At 36.8% G+C, this 22,561-nt stretch overlaps 1 protein-coding gene across 1 annotated transcript; it reads right to left on the bottom strand.

Annotated features, from left to right (window-relative positions):
* Positions 1-3,326: 3,326 nt before the first annotated feature.
* Positions 3,327-20,861, bottom strand: LOC125074584 (transferrin-like). The gene is made up of 15 exons (XM_047685934.1): positions 20,681-20,861; positions 13,572-13,662; positions 12,895-13,031; positions 12,369-12,517; positions 11,852-11,996; positions 11,321-11,514; positions 11,013-11,155; positions 10,397-10,566; positions 9,825-10,065; positions 9,207-9,370; positions 8,411-8,553; positions 7,720-7,786; positions 7,169-7,279; positions 5,695-5,836; positions 3,327-4,711 (listed from the first exon to the last, which is right to left on the bottom strand). The coding sequence occupies exons 1-15, from the start codon at positions 20,739-20,741 to the stop codon at positions 4,375-4,377; spliced, it is 2,295 nt and encodes a 764-aa protein (XP_047541890.1). The 5' UTR covers positions 20,742-20,861; the 3' UTR covers positions 3,327-4,374.
* Between the last annotated feature and the right edge of the window lie 1,700 nt (positions 20,862-22,561).

The raw sequence follows: 22,561 nt of genomic DNA, 5'->3' as shown, positions 1-22,561 counted from the left end.
AGTCAAATAAACAACATTTGCCACCAAATTGACGCGATACCATTGGTCGAGAGCTTGATTAATCTGTGATATTCACTATGGATTTGCGAAAAAATTGCGTTTCGAACGTCGACGAAACTGAAATCGGAACTTTTGGAAGTAAAATTAAAGTGGATTTACTGACAAATATTATAGATACTCAAGTATATCTATTAATCAAAGACAATGAGTTTTAGACATAGACAATTTTATAACTTTTTACTGATATGTAATATTCGTAACTTTTAATGTTTATTAAAATATATAAAATGGCACTCATAGAGCAGGACGCCCAACTAACACGATAGAGAAAATTGAATTTTTTAAATGAACCGACAGCTGAATAAATACAGATAATATTTATTCAGCCGTAATTAGAACAAAACGGTTTTGTTTATCTATACGAGCTTAGTTTTTGTCCAAATAATCATTTTATAAAGTATATCGATTTTATAAAACCCCACAACCAAGTAGACTAAAATTATAAAATATCTACTGGAAAAAATTACCATATCTAAGACATTTTCTTTCAGGATTGTAGAACAGAGTTTACCTTATGGTTAAATAAATACCAAACCGTTATATACGCGACTTTAGCTGTTTTTCACATCCTATTGTCGTCCTGCTCACTCTTACGTCGGTCGAGATCGTCTCGCTCGGACACATAGCGATCGCAGCGCCGATCTGGCGGTAAGTTGTCAACTTTAAGACCCTTTACAAATTTCCTTCCATATTTAAGTATTTCTTTGACTGTGCGCGTGTCCGCGTGTGTGTGCATCTAATGAATATATTGAAACGTTGATAATTGTCCGTGGTATGATTTTGACGTATGACATGCTTCACTTCTCGTGTGGGTCGCGGTAACGTGAAGTTAGCTAGTGTAACGAAATATTATCCTTCTCCTATCCTATATATAATATCAGCCATTCCTTGGCTATTCTTTCCATTCGACACCAACATCGGATCATGTGTGGGTGTGTGCAGTATATATGTAATTACATTTACCTTTCCATCGGATTATGTGAGTGTTGGAATAGAGAGAGCTGTGTTTGCACACACACACATCTGCACATATGTCCTGCGTAGTTGGCTGGTCAATCTTGAGATCGGCCGCTATAGACGCAATCTCTACCAATATTCATCATCCTCCTGCCCTTATTCCAATTTACTTGTGATCGGCGCAGCATGTCTTCTTCTTCCACACTTCCCTATCTGGCGTCATCTCAGAAGTAATTTTAAGTTCTTTAAGCCACATCATCTTTCACACAATCCATCCATCTTTTCATTGGTCGTACCATCATATCCATCCACGTTCATGCTCAAGACCTTCCTCACAATATGTTCCTCATTCCTCCGCATAACATGCCCACACCACGACAACCACCTTTCACATAACTTCTCGGCTACCGTTGCCAATTTCAAACTTCCTCTTATGTACTCATTCCTTGCTCTATCCATTCGCGTAACATTATACATTCCTCTTAACATTCTCGTTTCCGCTACATCACGTTTAAACCGCTGGACCGATTTTGATGAAACTTGGTGAGGAGATAGTTTTAGTAACGAGGTGAAGTTTTACTCTTTTTATGTCCAACACCTGACCACTGATAGTTGTAAATAAATATATTTATAATTCTAGCGACAACTCCTAAACAGCGGTCACGGGGAAATCGTGTATCGCCGAACATAGAACCGGCGACCGATGACGTTCTCATGCTAGTCCTCGGGAGAGGCAGGTTTGGTTGGGTTGAGAAGTCATAGCAAATCGTTGACTCTTGGTGGGTTTCCAGTGTATTTGTTAGATATTTTGGTGTTGGCAACCGTTTGAAATCCATCAGAAGGTTTCATTGTTGACAACACGAAATTTGTCGACTTCTTTGAAACATTTTTTAAAACAATTGAGTATCAAAAGACTGGAATTTTTTAAAATAATCTTGTGTTTAATTCTGTTTACGAGTAATGTGACAAATTTTACTTTAAGTAAGAAATTAATTTACTTACACGAGTACTAAAAAATGATTAGATATATAAATAGTACTTTTAATTATTATTAGTATAAGCAAATTAAATTATACCAACATTAGTTTACATCACAGTATTTTAAGGTAATTTAATAAAAAGTATAAACAAGATAGACATGTTTCATCATTGACGTTTAGTAGGCAAATGTCATTCACTATACATCCTTGTCTTGAGAACTAAGATGTTATGTCCCTTGTGCCTGTGATTACACTGGCTCACTCACCCTTCTAACCGGAACACAACATTACAGTGTACTGTTATTTGGCGGTAGAATATCTGAAGCCCTACTACCAAGTTTAAAAGATCTAAGCGTAAAGATGGCGGGAAGCGACTTTGTTTCATACTATGTAGAGAAAAATTCTCCTTAAATCTAAACTGTATATCTAACATATGTTTGACTCGCTCTTTCACACCAAATATCTGTTGTAAGAGAGGAATAGATACATGACGTACTTTCTAAGTACGGGAGTATAATCTTTGGTAATACTTGGAATTAATTTAAAAAAGTGATAACTTCTTTATAGGAGGGTAAACTGCTTCGTTACGTAACGCGTTACGTCACCAGTCTTGTCTGGATTGCCTTTCTCTTACGCATACCGCAGCGATTAGTTTAAATTATCAAATCTGTTTTATTTTTATATTTATCCGAATTCGGGCAAAGTCCTACTGCGTAGTAGTAGTGGTATTTAAAATTAAATAAAACAATTTATAACTTATTCTATTCAAGGATTAGTGAAGACAATAAAATCAACTTTGACGTTGAATTGACGCGTGTCATTGGTCGAGAGCTTGATTAATCTATGATATTCATAACATAACATAAACAGCCTGTAAGTTTTCCACTGCTGGGCCAAGGCCTCTTCTCCCTTTGAGGAGAAGTATATTAGGATATTCCACCACGCTGCTCCAATGCGGATTGGTGGAATACACATGTGGCAGAATTTCGTTGAAATTATGCAGGTTTCCTCACGCTGTTTTCCTTCACAGCCGAGCACGAGATGAATTATAAAAACAAACTATGATATTAATTCTTGATTAAATAAATGAAGTTTTGTGTATCGGCAAAGTTTTTATCGATACTTTGGATGTAAAATTAAAGTGGATATAAGTTAAGGGGAAGTAAAGTTATATAAATCAAGAACTGTTTGTTTTGAGCTATTAACAAATCGTATAGAATATGTGTACAATTTTCTATATATCGAATCAGCTTATTCGATTGGAATTAAGTATTATTATGAATTATGAGATTGTAAATAAATAAAACAATTGATTTAAAAAAAAAACGTATTTTATTTCAAACTCTAACACATGCAATGCGTGCCCTTGTATGAACCGAAATTATATCCAATATAAATATACTTTTTACAATGGATTTTGTAGAATACTAATTTAGTAGACGCGTAGCTTTGAAAACGCCAGTCTGCGATCGACCGCCGTCGAATGCGGATGTCTAAATTGTTGTACCGTAGCTTTTTCGATTTTCGATGCCATAAATAAAAATTATAACAATTTATTATTTGCTAAAAATTTTTATTGTAATTAAATATAATAAGGATTGTTTAAAGTTTAATTTATTTTTATTTTCAATAGCATTGTCATGTCTGTGCGTGCTGGACTTTACGGTTCGGTGGTAACGCTTGACGATTCAAAATCACTTGGCAGTTGTGAACATAATTTCGGTTTTTAATTTTATTTGGAATTACATACAGCCACACCCACAAATGTCAATTTTAGTAAATATTTTAAATATAAAAAGCATTTACATTTCTGATGAATAAATGTAGAAAAATATTATCATAATTTAATTATTTCTAATTGGAAAAGGCAAAGGTGTTGCACCAAACAGCCACTGCTTACTACACTTCGGAAAAATATTTTCAATTTTATTATTTAATTAAAATATATGTATGTAATAAATTTCATGACTACTCTAAAAACATAAGTAATAAAATAGTAAAAAATAAATATTGTAGACAGCAAATTTTTTTTGGTTTAATTCTTTCCGTTTTGATAAGGCAAGGGTAACGCACCTTAAGTCCTTGATTGTCAATAATCTACTCTAACATATTTTGCTTCACTCTTTCAACATTACATAATACAGTTATATAAAATACATATACTAAACTTACTTACAAAAAAGTATATAATCTAGCTAATAAAAAAAAGTTGCTTATATGCCTTGTTTGAAAAAAACAAAATGTCATGTAAATACAGATAAGTGAATAATATCATCAACTGAAATGATTTTTTTTTAATCTAAAAAATGACATATGTTTTAAAACGTATATTATCTGTATTTTTAATTTTTCAAGGCACCAAGCAGTTTGAAAGCGCTTAATTCATAACGAAACGTACAATAAGGGAGGTAACGATCAGGGTGATGAATGAGACGAAGCTCCTCGTCGCAAGCCCTGGTAGAGGTGCAGCTGATCCTGTACAAGACTCCAGATGTTGGAATAGTTCATTATAGTTCCTTATTGGTTCGCTTGTTGATTCGCTGGACGGCTCCGATAGGCCGATGGCGGTGTCTTTGAAGAGCAGGTCATTGATCCCATCAAACGGAGAGTACATTTCCAGGTTGATTAGTTGAGCGCCATTAGCCGCACTGTATCCAAAGTACATGTCAAGACTGTCCAGCATCGTGTTGAGGCTGTTCAAGAGAGGGTCGTTTCTGTAATAAAAAAAAAAAACAAATGTATTATTTAAATAATTGCACATGCAACACCGTACACGCGATAGAAGCGAAACATCTTAAATATATATTCATCTCTTTCTGTTTCACTCTACGTCGTATCTTCTTTCTGTCTTCTAACAAAATATGCTTAAATGTGACCTTGAAACTTGACTCCCAATTTAATTATATAACTAACACTAGTAAATTTAGTTGCGTTTATGATCTTGCTCGATATACTAGTCATGGGCGATATCTGAAGGCGATATCTCAGAGCCGAGATGGCCCAGTGGCTAGAACGCGTGCATCTTAACCGATGATTTCGGGTTCAAACCCAGGCAGGCACCACTGAATTTTCATGTGCTTAATCTGTGTTTATAATTCATCTCGTGCTCGGCGGTGAAGGAAAACATCGTGAGGAAACCTGCATGTGTCTAATTTCAACGAAATTCTGCCGCATGTGTATTCCGCTAACCCGCATTGGAGGAGCGTGGTGGAATATGCTCCAAACCTTCTCCTCAAAGGGAGAGGAGGCCTTTAACCCAGCAGTGGGAAATTTACAGGCTCTCGAGTTAATAATTAGTTTCGATATATCGGACACACGCCTACAATATACCTGTTTCAATAAATAAAGCTGATAAATACTTTATTTATTAAAACAGCTCCACCCACCTCATATTCTATGAGCTATCTAACCCACACAGTTGGTTTTCTGAAAGAGATCCCTATGTAGCGATAAGGTCAAAAATCGTACGCCTCTTTTATTTAGGCTGTATCCATGTTTCCTTTTTATTTTTCAGTTTGGCAGATGAGCGTATAGGCCAATTGATGGTAAGTGGTCACCACCGTCCATAGACAATGACGCGTTAAGTAATATTAACCATTCTTGGGAACTAAGATGTTACGTCCCTAGTGCCTGTAGCCTGCACGGGCTTGCACAAAGCCCTACCACCAAGTACTATAAAGTAAAGACTTCTACTAACCGTCTAGCCAGCACCTCGGAGTCGACAACGTACGCAAGGAGACAGTTCTGGTCGACGGTCACTCCAGTGGTCGCCGCAAGTGTGTTGTTACGGCAGAGCATTCGTACGTCCGTTTGTTGCAAGCCAGCTGTGCGCAGGTGAGCTGAACGAGAAGCAAAATTATTAATAAAAATATTGAAGCTCTCTTTCTGATAGGTAGGTTACACACACAAAATACAAAAGCACACACATATTACGTGTATAACACATGCTTGAATGTAATTTTAAAAATAGAATGTCAATAATAATAAAAAGAGACAAAACAAAGCACTCGAGTTTTTATTAGTCAATTTTATCGAAATATAATGAGCGGTCTAAATGAACTCGACAACGTAATTAGGGGGGGTTCAGCGGGGGTCATAAAATAGGCCGGATGCTGACAGCCCATCTAAGGGTACCTGAGGATCTCCGCATAGGATGCGTCGCACAGTGAAGCGAAAAAAAACTTTTTTAAATTTGATTTTAGTTTATTTCTATACCAATAATATATTATAAAAATGTTTTTCAACGATTTTAATTCAATATCGCTATTAATATTTTGTAATTTATCTAAATCTATAAATTATACTTCTGTCTCTGTAGAAGAAGCCAGCAGAAGGTCTTTGGCTCTTGGCAGTATAGAATTGGCCAGTTTTCTCATACGAGGTCTAAGAACATCGTCTTTGGGTCAGACGACAAAAGATTATTATATAAATATATAGGTATATAGGATAGCTAATATAAAGAAAAAACTGATAAAACAAACTTGTACCTTAACCCTAAGTCCTCAAATAAAATTCCGCAGACATTTTTAACTTTGCCATTCCATAAATTCAAATCATTTGTAAAAAAAATATTCACTAAAAGATTATATAGATGATAAAATAGCGTGGAGCAATACTTTTTGACTTCCAGGCAGGATATATAACATAGATATATAATTGTATTTAACTAACATGACTCTCAAATGTTGAACAAGAACATTTTTAACAGAATGCGGTATTGTCTTTGGTGACTAGGTCTGTTTAAAAGTTGAAAAAGAGTAACTACTGAGTTCCTTGCCAGTTCTTCTCGGTAGAATCTGCATTCGGAACCGGTGGTAGATTCACTTAATATATTTTGTTAAGTGGCGATTCAAAAGTGCTTTAAAAGTCTGCGAGATCAAGATTTAGAATTCATTAGAAGTCGGTATTGTAAATAATATTTATATTTGTCGTTGAATTATATAAAAATAAATTTAGCAAATCGTAAACTTCATTTTTCCATGGAGAAGGTTTTCGTGCATAATTTGTTAAAGTTTTGTGTAAAATGGTTGGAATATGTCGGTGATTGTCGAAGATGTCGGAAAATATCACGCCGACTGGAAGATTTACTGGTTCCGCATAAACCAATTGACTTATACCCTTACTCTACCCTTGTGAAGCCGGGTTCGTATCTAGTTAATAAATAAACTTACACTCGATATTCTGCAGCTCCACAAAAGCGATGTCTGAGTTCGGATCAGCCAGACAAAGTATCGAGCCATTATTTCCGTAGAACATGTTTGTTTCATCGTAGGCGCACGTGACTGCAAACATAACAAAAGTCATATTAAGATTATATCTAACACTATTATTTATTCTGTATTGTGGACTGTGTGCTCTGTCTGGGTAGATCCAGTCATCAGATATTCTACCGCCACGCACTGCACTTCATATTGCTGTGGTCCGGTTTGAAGTGAGTTACTACAGGCACAAGGGACATAACATCTTTTACTCTCTCTAGCCCAGCAAGCCCTGATCTTCCGATGGGAGGAAGATCTAGAAGAGGCACGTCCTCACTTGTGTCACTGGTTCACTCAATCACGTTTGTGCACACTCACGTTGGTGGTCGAGGTTGGTGGCGCATTGGAAATGTAGGAGCGATTAATATTAACAGTCCCAATGATTATGAGTGGTGGGTACCATATGTTGGTCCAGTTGTCCGTCTGTTTGTCTGTAGTGAAATTTAATAATGAAATGGACTTACAATCGTTACCGCCGGCTACAGATACTGATGATTTGCATAAGCTGCACAAATTAGTGGCGTTGTAGTTCTGAAAAACGAGAATATATATGTTTCATGTGAACATATAATCAAACCCAAATGATTGGACTACTGTCGAGGATTTGTGTGTTGAGCGAGTCTCTGAATAGCTTAGTGTGATCCGGTAAAATAAAAAAAGGAATATTCCAACTATTTGAAGTCACGGACACTTAGAAAAGGTACGGACAGTTATTGGTAGTGTTAACAGGTCAATCAAGGGATTGAATCACAAAAGACCTACATGTAAACTCCGTGCTCGGTACCTTTACCGAGCACTTACCGCATCGTCTAACAACACAAATTTGGGACTAAATTTAGTGGTGTAGTCGACTGAATTTTTATTTTAGGGAAATATAATTACTGTGTCAGTAAATCTAAAAATTTGTTAAAAATATATTAACTTAAATGTTTATATTACTGCTATGGAATTCGTTCTCGGAAAAACAGACTCCCTCTCCTTAATATAAAATACATTGCCAATGGAAAGCCAAGTCTACCGTCGAACAGCAAAGTTTTGCTTCTGCCGTGAAAGGCGAGTCAGTCGATATCACACGAGACATGACATCTTGGACGGGGCCGTCGCCCGTGGAAGGAGCGGCCTCACCAGAACGTTCCCGGTATAGCGAGTACTCACGGACTCGGTGAGGGCGTGCGAGTTGTCGAGTGCGCCGGGCGCGCAGGCGCTGTCGAGGAACTCGCCGACGGCGCGGCCGTAGTCGCACTCGGAGCCGCTGATGACGCCGCGCTCGTGGGCCGCACGCACGAACGCCACGTACGCTGCGGAACACTTGCCGAGTTAGTGCGCCGTGGACCGCACTTGCAGATCGAGGCCGTTTAAATCGAAAACCGACTCATAACACCAGTTACCTATGCACACAATTCTAACTTCCGAGTTCTAATAATTTGAATAAAGTAATATATCATAAAATGCTGAACTGATAATTAAAAAATGGAAAGGTAGTATTGTAAATTCACGTTGGACGATAGAAGTCTTAGTGTAACCGGTAATAATGGTTTTTTAGGCATTAGTATAGATTTAAATTTATTGGTTCTATTGGAACTTTCGCTTGTTTTGTCAAATCTGAAATATACGCGATTCGGAATGTTGGATAGCTAGCTGATATTTCTACTGTTCAAATTGCATGTTTTTAGATCCCATATATAACTTTGGGGTAATTCGGCAGGTTCAGAATATGTATTCACGTATTTAAAAAAGGGGATTAAAGCTATTTACAATCTCGGAGCACAAGACTACCTTTTGGATGTTTTTTAACAAATGTGGTACTCTTAATATCCATAATAATATTAATTATTTTGATCGAAACAATGACATACATACATCGTATAAACACGAAATTTCAAGTGGTTTGACAAGTTAAATAAAAAAATCCTAAACTATCAGAAAACTTAGAAAGTACATGAGTACTTACAAATTCCTCCAAACTCAGGGAAGCAAGCCTTCTTCCCTCTTAAGTTTTCGAACCGTGTGATGGACTGCGTGCTGCTTTCGCGGAGCAAGGCGGCGACGCGAGTGAATGCCAGCGGGTTGCTGCGGGAGTTCTGCACCAACTTTACTGACGAGAGCCTGTAGTGTCTGCGGACAGGGATTCGGATTGTTAGTTTATGATGTGTCAACTTTGGTTATGTTAGAAGGTTAAAGTCTTCTCTCCTTTTTAGGGGAGAGGAATTGGCGATCATATTTGTGGCATATTTTACTCCGACAGGTTTCCTCACATTTAAATTCAGAGGTGTTTGCCTGGCCTTGAACCTTTAATCTTTGATTAACTTCACGACTTCTTACTCAAAATCAAAATATACTTTATTCAAGTAGGCTCTTCTGAATCGTCATTTAAGATGGATAAATTAAATTTAAAGCTAGCACATGTTTGGTGCGTAGATTCGACCGAGACGAACCGGCAAGAAACTCTGTTGTTACTCTTTTCGGACGATTAGTATACTACTTACTCACTGGTTTACTCGACAAATATTTATATAGTAGAGATCCCGAATTAAGAAGATTCAATAAAAATAATAAGACCTTCACTTACTGTCTGGACAAATAGCCATAATTAGAGGGAGTGACGGTGAAATCGGCGGTGTTATCTCTGATATCGGTCAGACATTCGAAGATGTTGCTCCTCTGTTGGCAGGATATAGCGGGTTCGATGCCCAGCGTGTATGCGGCGCTACGGATCCAAGTGCACTTGTTGTGCTCCTGAGCGGATATGGTACACCAGCGACGGGCCGGGATGCACGAGGAAGAACCGGTGATTGTTGTGAAGTTGCGAACTGAAATTTCGAAGTGTTAAGATAAATATTAAGTATTATAAATACGAAAGTTGGATGGATGGATGTTTGTTACTCAATAACGCCGGAACGGCTGAACGGATTTGCAAGAAATTTGGCGTAGAGATAGATTGTAGTCTGAAATAGCACATGAGTTACTTTTATCCTAGAAAAAACTTTGCTGTGCAATTTGTCTGATTTAATCTAGTATCGTTATAAAGTACCCGTTGCAGCCCGCGTTTTGATCATAATGTTAGTGTATCAGGTGTACGATACCCTATTGACTAGTAGAAAATAAATTCACAGTTGCTCACTTTAGAGACTTCAAGCTCACCGTTTGATGTGTAGTTCTGGGTTGTGGGAATTCCATCTTCAAATGTAAGGCGCGCATTTACACCACCGATGACGGCGTTGAACAGAACCGACTGCCAAGAGTTGCCTCCAGGGTTCGCACCGTTCGGCCACCATTCCCGCATACTGGCTTGGACTGCTGCTGCGGTTGAACTGAAAGACGAATGAATGAGTAAGTCCTAAGTAACCTTCATTCAAGATGGGTTCAAACCACGGCAAGCACCAATTCATTTCCATGTACTTAATTTGTGTTTATAATTCAACTCGTGCTCGGCGGTGAAGAAAAACAATTGAAGGAAACCTGCATGTGACTAATTACAACAAAATTCTGCCGCATGTGAATCCACCAACCCGCATTGGAGCAGCGTGTTACATTATGATCCTAAAATTCTCCTCAAAACGAAAAAGGGCCTCAGCCCAGCAGTGGGAAATTCATAGGATGTTACTATTATTTATATTATCTAATGTCGCTTGGGGCTGTAACAGTGGCTCACTCACCCTTCTAACAAGGACACCACAATACTGGGTAGTGCCACCAGACAAGCTTGTTTATACGACTGGCGAAATCAGCGATCTTTATAGAAAATTGAATAACTCACCTGGAAGCTACTATGGTACTCCAGGGTTGCTTGACGAAAGAACAAGGCGCTGTAGCGGAAGTCAAGACTTCTGTAGTGAGGACTCTCAGAGAACCGTCCTCGCAGATCAAAGCAAACGACGTCGCGTCTTGGGGATTGCGAATCTGGTGAATTTCAATGTTTATAAAAAAATATTTACAATATCTTTATATATAAGTAGGACCAGTCGTTGCGGAATTTTCATTGAGTATTAGAGTTAATGAATTAATTTATATTAAGTATCTAAGTCTCTTGATAATTAAAAAACTTGATTTTTATTAAAACCTTACAGTAAAGAATTCTCGGACGTGTTGCCAAGCGACGTAGGCGACGGTGCCGTTGTTGTTGCTGCGGAGACACTCCAGCGCTTGGATGTGCCTGTTGGTGTTCTGGATACCAGCCACCGTGACTCCCATGTCCAGGGTGTATCTGGAGCAGTTGGCGTTCTCACCGCAGAGCGAGCAGAGACTTGGATAGCGATTTCCTATGGATTTCATATAATTTTTAAACAGTGCTGATAATAAATAGGAGATTTGCTTGGTGGTCTGCCTTTGTACAAGCCCGTCTGTAGGTGTCACCCACTCACCAGATATTCTACCGCCATCAAAAGACAGCAGATAAGATTGTGTTCCGGTTTAAAGAGTGAGTGAGTCAGTGTAAAGGCACAAAGGACATAAGATCTTAATTACCAAAGTTGTTAGCGCATTGGCGATGTAAGGAATAGCTAAAATTTCTCACAGCGCCAATATCTATGGGCGGTGGTGACCACCGCCATAACAATCACATAAAAAGACACATAAATTACATTATAAAATACATACTGAGGTCATTATCAACTGTGGTGTTTGCGCTCCAGGGTCCAGGGCGACAGGCACTGGTAAAGAATTTGCTCAATGTATCCACTTCCAGCTCTTCCGCTGTCTTTCTATCCGTGCTACTATCTGGGCATCGGTCAGTGCGTGCGACCTGTGCAAAAATATCATGATTAATGCTTTATGTCGTATGTAAGTAACAAAAGAACCTGCCCTCCTTAGGAGAAGCTTTAGAGCCAATACGATCATGCTATTCCAATGCGGATTATTTTACCGCCACCGAAAATAAATTGAATTATGGACAATAAATGGCCCATGAACATAAACATAAGCATTACCCTGGCTCATCATCTTATTCCTAAAAAAATACTAAGGTGTGACAGTTGACAAACTGAAGGGAAATATCTGACCTTTGAACTTGCTGAAAACCCAACAATACCATAAATGACTAAAGTTAAAACTGCTTTCCTTATGCTGGTAATAAAAGTAGGGGCGGATGAATTATTTTAGGATCATCTTAACTTACCGCCAATTCAAAAGCCTTTAAGACACGTGGCGACCAGCGTTGTTCGTTTTGATCGAAGCCAGGGTGGCAGTATTTACCGCCACGGAGTCCTTCAAGACCACCAGTGTGGTTGAAAGGTACCACCGCTACCGCTTCAAAGGCGAAGGGCTCTGAAGCGAAAACACACAAATTAAAAAAAAAGTGTCTCAGCGACAATTTATTGTATATTCCTTAAGTCCATGTTTGTCATAATTTTGTGTTAGGAATATAGTTTCAAAATGATGATGGCGCTTAGGAATCTCTAGTTTAAACAGGAATGACATCATTTCCAACCCGATGACCTACCATGAGGAATAGTTTAGAGATCTAGCGGCTGATGTTTACAACCACCATGTTTACAACCATGTGTACAACCACTACGGTTGTACTCCTAAATACACGATAGCTTACCTTTAACCCCCCTTTATAAATGTCAAAAATATACAACACTTGTTCTCGTTGGTAATTATATTTTCTCCTAAACCATAATCTTGTAATAAGAATTCACCTGGTCTAGAGACATCTCTGATGGAAGCCACCACCCGGTGTTCACTAGGCTGTTGATGGCCGAGCAGCACTATTTCCTCCTCAGAGAAAATTCCAATATCAGCTGCTCCTCGTGCTATTTTTATGGCGCAGTCTACCCTGGAGACAAAAAGTATTTGTAAATAAAAATAAATCGACTTCTGAGTGTTTTAACAGCTTGCAAATGTCCCACTGTTGGTCTTTCACCACGCTAATTTATTGCTGGTTGGTGGTACCATATGGCAGGTATCATTTCTCTCGAATTCTCAACAAACAATCAGAATCCAAATTAGCTGATGTTTGAAGGTTGTGAAATACCAAGATCACTTTCGAAACTGGTTCTGGTTCAAATTCAAGGAATGAATCATATTTCGGTTTTGGTCTTCACATTCTCTCCCCATAAGGATAAGTCTTAGACCTTATTCTATAACGCTGTTCCATTTTCACCGCAGAATTTCTTTTGTTCTATACAAGGCGCCAATTCTACTAAATTATAACGTTTACGGTACGTTCCCGATTCCATGAAAACGGCTAAAGGGCAATGATTACGTTTTAATTATATAATGACATTTTGTTAATAGTATTAGCTCCCTGGTTTCCTAACGATATTACCTTTTAGCCCTAAGCTCAATAAGATTAATGAAAAGAAAAATGACTTACTTCGTTTCTACTCTTTCGCAAATCACTTGACTGCCAATGTTGTCTAAGTTTTGGCATATTTGAGTGCTGGTGGTCGGTATGCAGATGCGATCTAAAAGAGAAAAAAAGGGAATTAGTCCAGAAGGATTAGTTACTATGAACTCCTCTAGCCCAAGGGCGTTGCCGCCATGTGCACCTCCCCAAATCAGAAGCGTCGCACGAGGGTTACATTGGAGGCCCACATTGACGGGTCTACCGTCGGAGCGTCACGGTTTTATGCGCAAGCAATCCCGTTTCGCTGGCATTTTGTGGATATACCGGCAATCGGGGCCGATGAGTTCCAAGATAATTTTTTTTGTTGTTTCAAAATGAAAGTAGCTATAGTTACTAGATAAAATATCAAATTCGCCTCAGCTTTCAGAGATTACCAAGCTGAGACCGTCAGTCTGAGTCAAACGGTCAAAAATTTAAAAGTGGAATTTTATTTGTTTGTGTATCATTTAAACATTTTACAAACGGACAATTAAATTTAATTACACTTTTAGTATTGACTAGCGAAACATAAGTTAGCGTATGTTAGTTTTTATTTTTAAATATATGATGGCTGAGCGTTACGATTGTCCTTTTCTGTGTTCGATCTGTTACACCCTATGATAATATGATCACATTCTTTAGTCAGAAATTACAATTTTACTGGAATATTCCATTGTTTCAAAATCCTTAGATCATCATATATGTTTTTTTATTCAATAAAAATTACAAGTAGTTCGATCTTGCCCGCCGCGTTGAGTGCTTGTACGCTACCGAGAGATCAGAAGTCGGTTACAGAATAATAAATTGTACAAATAATACGTTTTGTAGAACAAACATAACAAGGTATATATTTTTTAAAAAGTATCAAATTTAACTCGTAGGAATTAGCAAGGATTTATTACTACGAATTTACAAATTAATTACAAATAATTTAATCGACAGTTACGCCTTGGAGGTGTGGGCTGATCGGTTACTTAAACACAAGTGTCGTTATACAGTCCCCATGCTCTCCAACACGACTCTGTCCACGTGACGACATCAACAAATGACGTCACCGTTTACCCGTTACTACTACAATCATATCATTAGCATTTTTTTTTAGCAGTAGCAACCTGTAAATTTTCCCACTGCTGGGCTAAAGGCCTCCTCTCCCTTTGAGGAGAAGGTTTGGAGCATATTCCACCACGCTGATCCAATGCGGGTTGGTTGAATACACAACAAATACAATATGTGGCAGAATTTCGTTGAAATTAGACACATGCTGGTTTCCTCACGATGTTTTCCTTCACCGCCGAGCACGAGATGAATTATAAACACAAATTAAGCACATGAAAATCCAGTGGTGCCTGCCTGGGTTTGAACCCGAAATCATCGGTTAAGATGCACGCGTTCTAACCACTGGGCCATCTCGGCTCGACAATCATATCAGTGACTTTTAATTAAAATTATTGGTTTTCCACGACCTATATTTTAATAATTTTAAAAATTATTTAAACTATTTACTAGTTAGCTCGTGTAGGGAATAGGAACGTTAATAACAGGATCAAACTTGCGAGGTTTTACATCGTTAGACGGCCGTTACCCCATTGAGCTATTGATGCCATAAAGTTTTTACATTGATACAAGATTTTATATTTATCGTGATATGCGTAAAGTTAATCGTCAAACAGTCATGTGACTCGCATGAATTATATGCGATAAGCGCTAAGGCGAGCCAGTGACTCATTGCGGCACTAAACAAACCGAAGTCGCATGTTTGTTCGTAAAATATTATATACTAAATGAAAACGGCTTCGCTTGGGTGAAATAAATAAAATTAAACAAATACGGTTCATCTTTATACGACTTTTTGATTATCGAACATCTATATTTTGCATTTAAAGCGGTGAAAACTAATAATAATCGTCCTTTACACAGCTTTCTGAACGCATCCGTAAACGTCAAACATGGCCGTCCTCGTCCACGTCTTGACGTTATTATTTTACGTTCCGGTTTGAACGATGAGATACCCAGTGTAACTACAGGCATGAGGGACATAACATATTAGTTCACAAGGTGCATTGGCGATGTAAGGAATGGTTAAAGAAGTGGTTTCTTACAGCGCTATTGTCTTTGGTGGTGACCATTTACATACATAAAAATATCTATATTAATAATTTCGTCCAAGTCTACTGTAGTCCCGATCGAAATATATCCACAATTATGGATCGTTAAAAAATAATATTTTTTTTGTCGACAACATATTAAATCCGCAAAATATCCATAAAATTCAATGACATGACAGTTCAACGGGCGGCCATGTTTGACGTTTACGGGTGCGTTCAGTAAATGTGTTCCAAGTAACAATTTCTTGCAGGGGTACGATAACTCAATGGAAACTTATCCACGGTAAATAATTTATAAATGATAAGCCGTATTTGTTTAGTTTCATTTATTTTACCCGGGTTTTTATCGAGTATATATAAATTTTCTTTAACTGCACACATTTTTGTTTAATTTATTTGCGCATAGCTCGTAATAAATTATTTTAATATTGTATATATCCCATTGACTAATATGTTCGAGTATCGAGGCGTTGCCGGCGTGACGTCAGACCCGATAAGATGCTTTATATGTAATAAATATTTCGTGTCCGTGACATAGTTTGTAATAAAACTTATTAAACATAATTAATTCTGCAGTTATAACACTTGAAGCTCAAAGTATTAGTACAAAAACCTTCACTAAAAGTATAACAACTCGCCTTATTGTCTCCACTGACAGGATGGCTGGTTCATTTTTTTTTTGCCCAGAGATGTATCTGATTTTAAACTATAAAATAAATTATTTATAGCATATTTTGCATGAATTATGACGTCATTGATTTTTTAAATCCTCAGTTCTTTGGAAATTTCTAATCGAAAATGTTTTTTTAAAAACCGGCAATAAAAGTAGCTGCACTATCATCTCGCTTCACAGTTTTCGCTTCACACGATATGACATATAGTTACGGAATACCAAATATTTTTCAATTCAAGGTCGTATCGAAATGGGTTCAGAAATGAAAACTGTTTAAAATCCTAACGTGGTTTAAGCAGAATCGCACTACAGGTGGGAATTGTGATTTAACTGGAAAATGGTGCTAGCATTGCTTGCCGCCATTGCACGCGTCCATGCTTTGTACAGTAACTATTTTTAATTCTTATTTTTTTATAGTTAAGACTTTTGTATTAGTGCTTTAAAATATAATAGCGATCCTTCGCGGCTTCGCACGAGCGCAATGCTGAAACCGCTATGTCCCATTTAAAATTTATAATATCTTAGAAAATATTTATAAATGTTAAATTGCATGATGTAAAGGGCCATATTGATCTATATTAAATTCACAATGTATTTAATGTACTTAATCGCTTCGAAAATAAGCCATTATTTCTCGTAAAAAGTAAACGATAAAAAATGGTTATTGTGGGTTATCCCCAAGAGATAGACATATACCATCGCGGACTTTTTGTAGACCTTTTAAAGGTTTACAATACTGTTGTATGTACATTATTCTGATCTATCTCGTAGGGTTCAGCCAACACATAGTTTATTTACGACAACACATTAGAAACATGTAAAATTATCAGTGTTTCTTTACTATATTTTGCCTGTATTACATATATAAACCTTCCTCTTGAAACACTCTATCTATTAAAAAGAACCGCGTCAAATTCCGTTGCGTAGTTTTAAAGTTCTCAGCATACACTGGGACAGACAGCGGGAAGCGACTTTGTGTTATACTATGTGTTTAAGTCTTTGTTTAAATATATGTGACCCAACGCATAGCAAAAAAATTGAGAATAATGATTATAAACACAAATATTATAACATGGGTTCTACCGTTAATGTGAAAGCCTCATTCGTCTAGTGGCTACAGGCCGCAGATCCCGTCCATGATTCAAACCCTAGATCTGGCCGATTAAGTTTTTCCATCGTAAAACTCTCAGTAACAGCCCGGAGTCTCGGAATTGCAAGTGTGTATACGCCCGTGCTTCGGTGCGGACGTAAAGCCGTCGGTCCTGCGTCGGAAGTCTTTACCGCTGTTGTCGGATTTGCCGTCTCACGAGAGTGACGGAATGAAAAGCGCACTTGTGTTTGCTCACACTTGTACACTATATTATGTCCTGCGTAGTTTGCTGGTCTTGAGACCGCCGTAGACGAAATCGGCCAGGACGACGGCATTTTTAAAGTGTTCCTATTTTTTTAACTTTGCCGTTTCATAGATTCAAGTCATTTGTATAAAATACATTGGTAAAGAAGGCATATTATTCGATACAAGATTATATAGATGATAAAAAAGCGTGGAGTTAATGCTTGTTGACTTCCAGGCAGGAGGCATAACCTACATATATAATTGTATTTAACTAACATGACTGTATTTTTAGATGGTAAAAAGAAAACTACTGAGTTTCTTGCCGATTCTTCTCGGTAGAATCTACATTCCGAACCGGTGGTAGTTTTACTTTAAACAGTTTGTTAAATGACGATTCAAAAGTGCTCGTAAAAGTCTACTTGAATAAAGTATATTTTGATTTGATTTCAGACGAGCCAGCGTGGTTACAGGCGTAAGGGACATAACATCTTAGTTCCCGATGTTGATGGCGCTTTGGCGATGTAATAAATAGTCAATATTTCCTACAATGCTGTGACCGAGCCATTAACTTGGAGTTAACTCATATAACGACCTAGAACCGTCCTCAACCATCTAGGCGCCCAGAGCTGGACATGTATTCGGCACCCTTTTATATGAAGAAGGTCGGATTGGGATGGAAGACGGCTCTTAGAAAACTCGGTTTCACTTTAAACTTTTAAAACACGCATCTTTAATAATGTTAACACCAAAAAAAAACTACTAATTCAAACTACCAAAATATACTATTATCATACTAACGACTTGAAAATAATTTCATTCTATTTAAAGTAATGATTAGAATATTATTAATTCAATCTCTGTATCTGATGTTATGAATACGGATATATTAATAATATTCATAACGTTTTCAGATACGGTCACGGATACAAAATTATTTTGGTTTAATTATCCGATTGTTTCGGAAAGTTTCACTAATGAATGTTAGATTGTTTGGCTATCGGAAATACAAATTATTACACGGTTTATTGACTTAATACGTAGGTTATTATTTGGTATTAATAAATAAACAATTAGCTATAATATAATATAAAAGATTATAATATAATGATAGATATATATAACGAAATCAGTTACAATTTCGGAAAGATTCTATTTTCGGATATCCGATGATTACGGTTACGATTTTGGATCACCATAACATTCCAAGTCTATATAAATTATTTAGTACATCACGTCTGGACATTCTCGACGTTTCAGTCGGTTTTAATAAATACTCCGTCCCGATCTGTAGTTTAAAGAGTATTTATGTCCCGACCCTATTTTATATTTAGTTCCCATTTATCGTATTTTAATTTTTTGGATTCTTTTTCCTTAATAATTAATAATAATTAATAATTAAGCGTATTTCAAAATAATAATAATATGTGTGTTTTTTATTATGTTTTAGAACATATATAATAATAATAATGTCTTATTATATTTACTAACAAAATAAAGGTTTAAGTTTCGTTCAGAGTATCGTGTATATAAATAAACTGGAAATTTCTAATTGCTACTTTACAAAAACAGGCACTATTCTACAACTATTCACATACGCTCAGAATGTCCATGTATCCAGGACCTGTTGCTATTAGAGGTTACTTTCACGCAGTATTAACTGTGTGGATGTGAAACAATCTTCGAATATGATTATTTTTAACGGACCTGTCGCTACTGGAGTTGTTTATTTACTGGATACGGAATACTGTCATGTGTGAACTTGTTTAAAGTACTAAATGCGCCATTGTCGAAGAGTACGAAATTAACATGATTAACCTTAAATTGGAAAACAATTGTGAATCCAGCTTCAAATGTAAAGCTATCATCGGTTGGACATTTCGGTCGAGTCAACTCAACATTAAACTCGATACTTACGGTTGATAAAGTCAAACTGGTTTCTTTGTTATGAAATGCAAATTAATTTGAATACAGTTAAATTTAAATAGTTGTCATCTCGCTTTAATTGTCTACCTAATTTTGTGTAGACTTAAATATGCCTAATCTTAACCTCACAACTAATAAACACCACGATGTATCCGCTTAAGAATTCAATATGGCTAAAGCTTATCTTTGCCCTGGGAAATATGTAGATTTCCAAGGTTATTTAAATAATATTATCTTCGAATCAAACGCGATCTAACCTGCCGCCTGAACTTAGCACGGAACGGTTGATATCATATCAATATATGTAAATTTAAAAGCACATTGGCTTCAATGGTTACAGGAACACGATTGTCACGTCAACAGTCTAGATTGAAAGCGGCCGAATTGAGGAAGGCACTTAATTATAAAGGAACGCCAGCTGTTTCTCATCCAATTCGTTGGGCATTAAGGAAACTTTAATTCTGAAAAAAGAAAGATACACCGGACGTTTCCACGTCGATCGGTCATAGTCTTATTCCGATATGTTCAGTGTTTGACACGTGATTGACGCACAAACAAATATGTACACATATGTAGATTATATCCTCAAATCTTCTCCGAAACGCGCAACTTATATGTATATTCGTTGAGTTGTTTTTACGGTAAAACGAAAACAAAAGAAATACTCCATTAAATACAGAACATAAGATATCGAGTGTTATTTGATTGATGTTATATAATAGACATTCTAGAACTCCAGATTGACATGTAATAATCATTATATATTATTATAAATGTATAAACAATACCACTGACTTATCACGAGATCTCTGATATTATGTTCGATTGACTTGATATATAGCATAGGTACTTGTGTAGGACGCTCGCTAAGATTATAAGGAAATTTGAACTTCAAGGTTGAGGACGGGTTAGTATAAATATTACTCGTACAAAGTCGGGACGAACAGTTAGTACTTATCGTAAACAGATTTTTGCAAGTTAGTTAAATTATTTTAAAGGAATCAAATTCCAATTGTAATTTTATCATATCCTCGTGATTACATAACAATGAAGTACTTACAATTCTGTGCTGTCGCACAACCGACGAGGAGGGCAGCTGCTAGTATTAATTTAAAACCCATTTCGCACAGACAATTCCACTAAAACCACAGAAAGCAGGATCAAAACCCACCACGCCCTTCTACTGCAAGAGCGTCTACTTCAGACCACAGTAATGATTTTATTTAAAACCGTCGTGTAGTCGTGAAATCTTATCAACGTTTCGAAATTCAGTGTAAAGGTGGGCGATAAAAATTCAGTGATAACACGATAACAGCGCCACTGATAACTTTGTACATAGGCGTCCCTTAGGGCGCGATTCTCTATCCCGTACTATTGATAATGCATATCGTTGGTAATATAATGATTTCATAATAATTTTAAAAATAATGATTAGGTTATTATTAACGTCTCTGTTATTCCAAAAATAACCTTGAAATTACAAAATCTAAATCTAAATATTATTGTCAAGTTAAAAATAACTGTAGAATTTTCTGATAGACACGAATACCGCGCCCCAGAAAGGATGTTTTAACTTCTCGAAGTCGGAAACTAGGTGTTATTAAGGTAAACTAACTTTCTTCCGCGTGTCCATAAAAAAAGATTAAAATATCTACATTGTTGTAAATATACTTAATATTATTGTAAATTACTGTGGAGCAACTGTAAGTATACCAACTCTATTAAAAACATCCCGTACGGAGTCTTGAGCACCAAGATTACATATACGAGATTAATTCGTAGTAATATGATTCATCATTTTAATAGAAAAAAAAAGTTGACTTTCAATTCTAGATGGTTCTCCTAATATATCTATAATATATCTTTTCTTATAAAATCGTTTGCCCTAACTGTCTATCAATTCAGTTAAAACTATCGAGTCTAGAAAACTGATATGGAACATAGATTTGTTTCATAACGTAAGTATCTCCTAAGCTAATATTTAGAGATTTAAACTCTAAAGGGTCCATTCGTTTGCACGATACAAACATTCATATGGTATAATTCGATAATTTCTATCAGGTGTCCTAAAATCATCACCACGAATGAGTAGAGAAGCTTTTTTAAGTATATGGCATATGTAGCAGCCCGTGGTAAGAGGTCATCACTGCCTTAAATCACCAATGCGCCACCAACCTTTGAAAGTTAGGTGTATATCCCTCGTCCCTTCACCATTTAAACCAGAACACAACAGTACTAAGTATAAGAATTAGTAGTAGAATTTGTGATGCGTGGGTGGCACTTACCACGACGGACTTGAGGCATTGTCCTCATCATGTCAAACGTATGCTTTATATTTCTTTACGATTCATCTCATGAGCAAATTTAAAGGATAAAATTATTTGTAACATCTTGGTGTTTAATTAGATCATAATTTTAATTGCCATTGCCATACGTGTACTCTATAAAATTCATAATGGTTGAAGTCAATGTCGCGTGTAACGTTCTGACTTTTCGCGTTCTTGAGTTTCTTCCTTCACTAACTAACTGTGCTAAGCCGGTACACGACATACGAAATTATGTCACAATTATTATTGGAAAGTATGTTGTTATCACTGATAAGACGGTTCTTGGTAGTTTATCGATACGAGTACATATTTAATATGTTAAATTTACATAGTGACAAACGAATTCCTTTCGAGAGTTAGACTGCTAAATTTTTAAACATTTATCCGAGATATCTTAATGGCGACCAAATGTTAAAAGTGCGCTCTGAAATATAAGATTTTAAATGCTTAAAAAAATTCTTTGCGCTACCGTCTTTTTTTTATGGCTTTAGTTGGCGGACGAGCATGGTCTCCTGATGGTAAGTGGTCACCACCGCCCATAGACAATGGCGTTGTTAGAAATATTAACCATTCCTTACATCACCTATACGCCACCAACCTTGGGAACTAAGATG

This window comes from Vanessa atalanta, chromosome 28 (genome assembly GCF_905147765.1).
Source record: "Vanessa atalanta chromosome 28, ilVanAtal1.2, whole genome shotgun sequence".
Classification (NCBI taxonomy): domain Eukaryota; kingdom Metazoa; phylum Arthropoda; class Insecta; order Lepidoptera; family Nymphalidae; genus Vanessa; species Vanessa atalanta.
Note: the sequence above shows the minus strand (reverse complement) of the source record. Positions and strands in the feature narration are given on the sequence as shown.

What these genes read in the sequence shown, in the direction of transcription:
- LOC125074584 (XM_047685934.1), bottom strand. Translation starts at nt 20,741, where the DNA reads ATGGGTTTTAAATTAATACTAGCAGCTGCCCTCCTCGTCGGTTGTGCG. An exon ending in TTGTGCGACAGCACAGAATT is followed by an intron (nt 13,663 to 20,680) that starts GTAAGTACTTCA and finishes TTTCTCTTTTAG; the next exon opens with ATCGCATCTGCATACCGACC. An exon ending in CCCTGAGTTTGGAGGAATTT is followed by an intron (nt 8,554 to 9,206) that starts GTAAGTACTCAT and finishes AGTGTTCCGCAG; the next exon opens with CGTACGTGGCGTTCGTGCGT.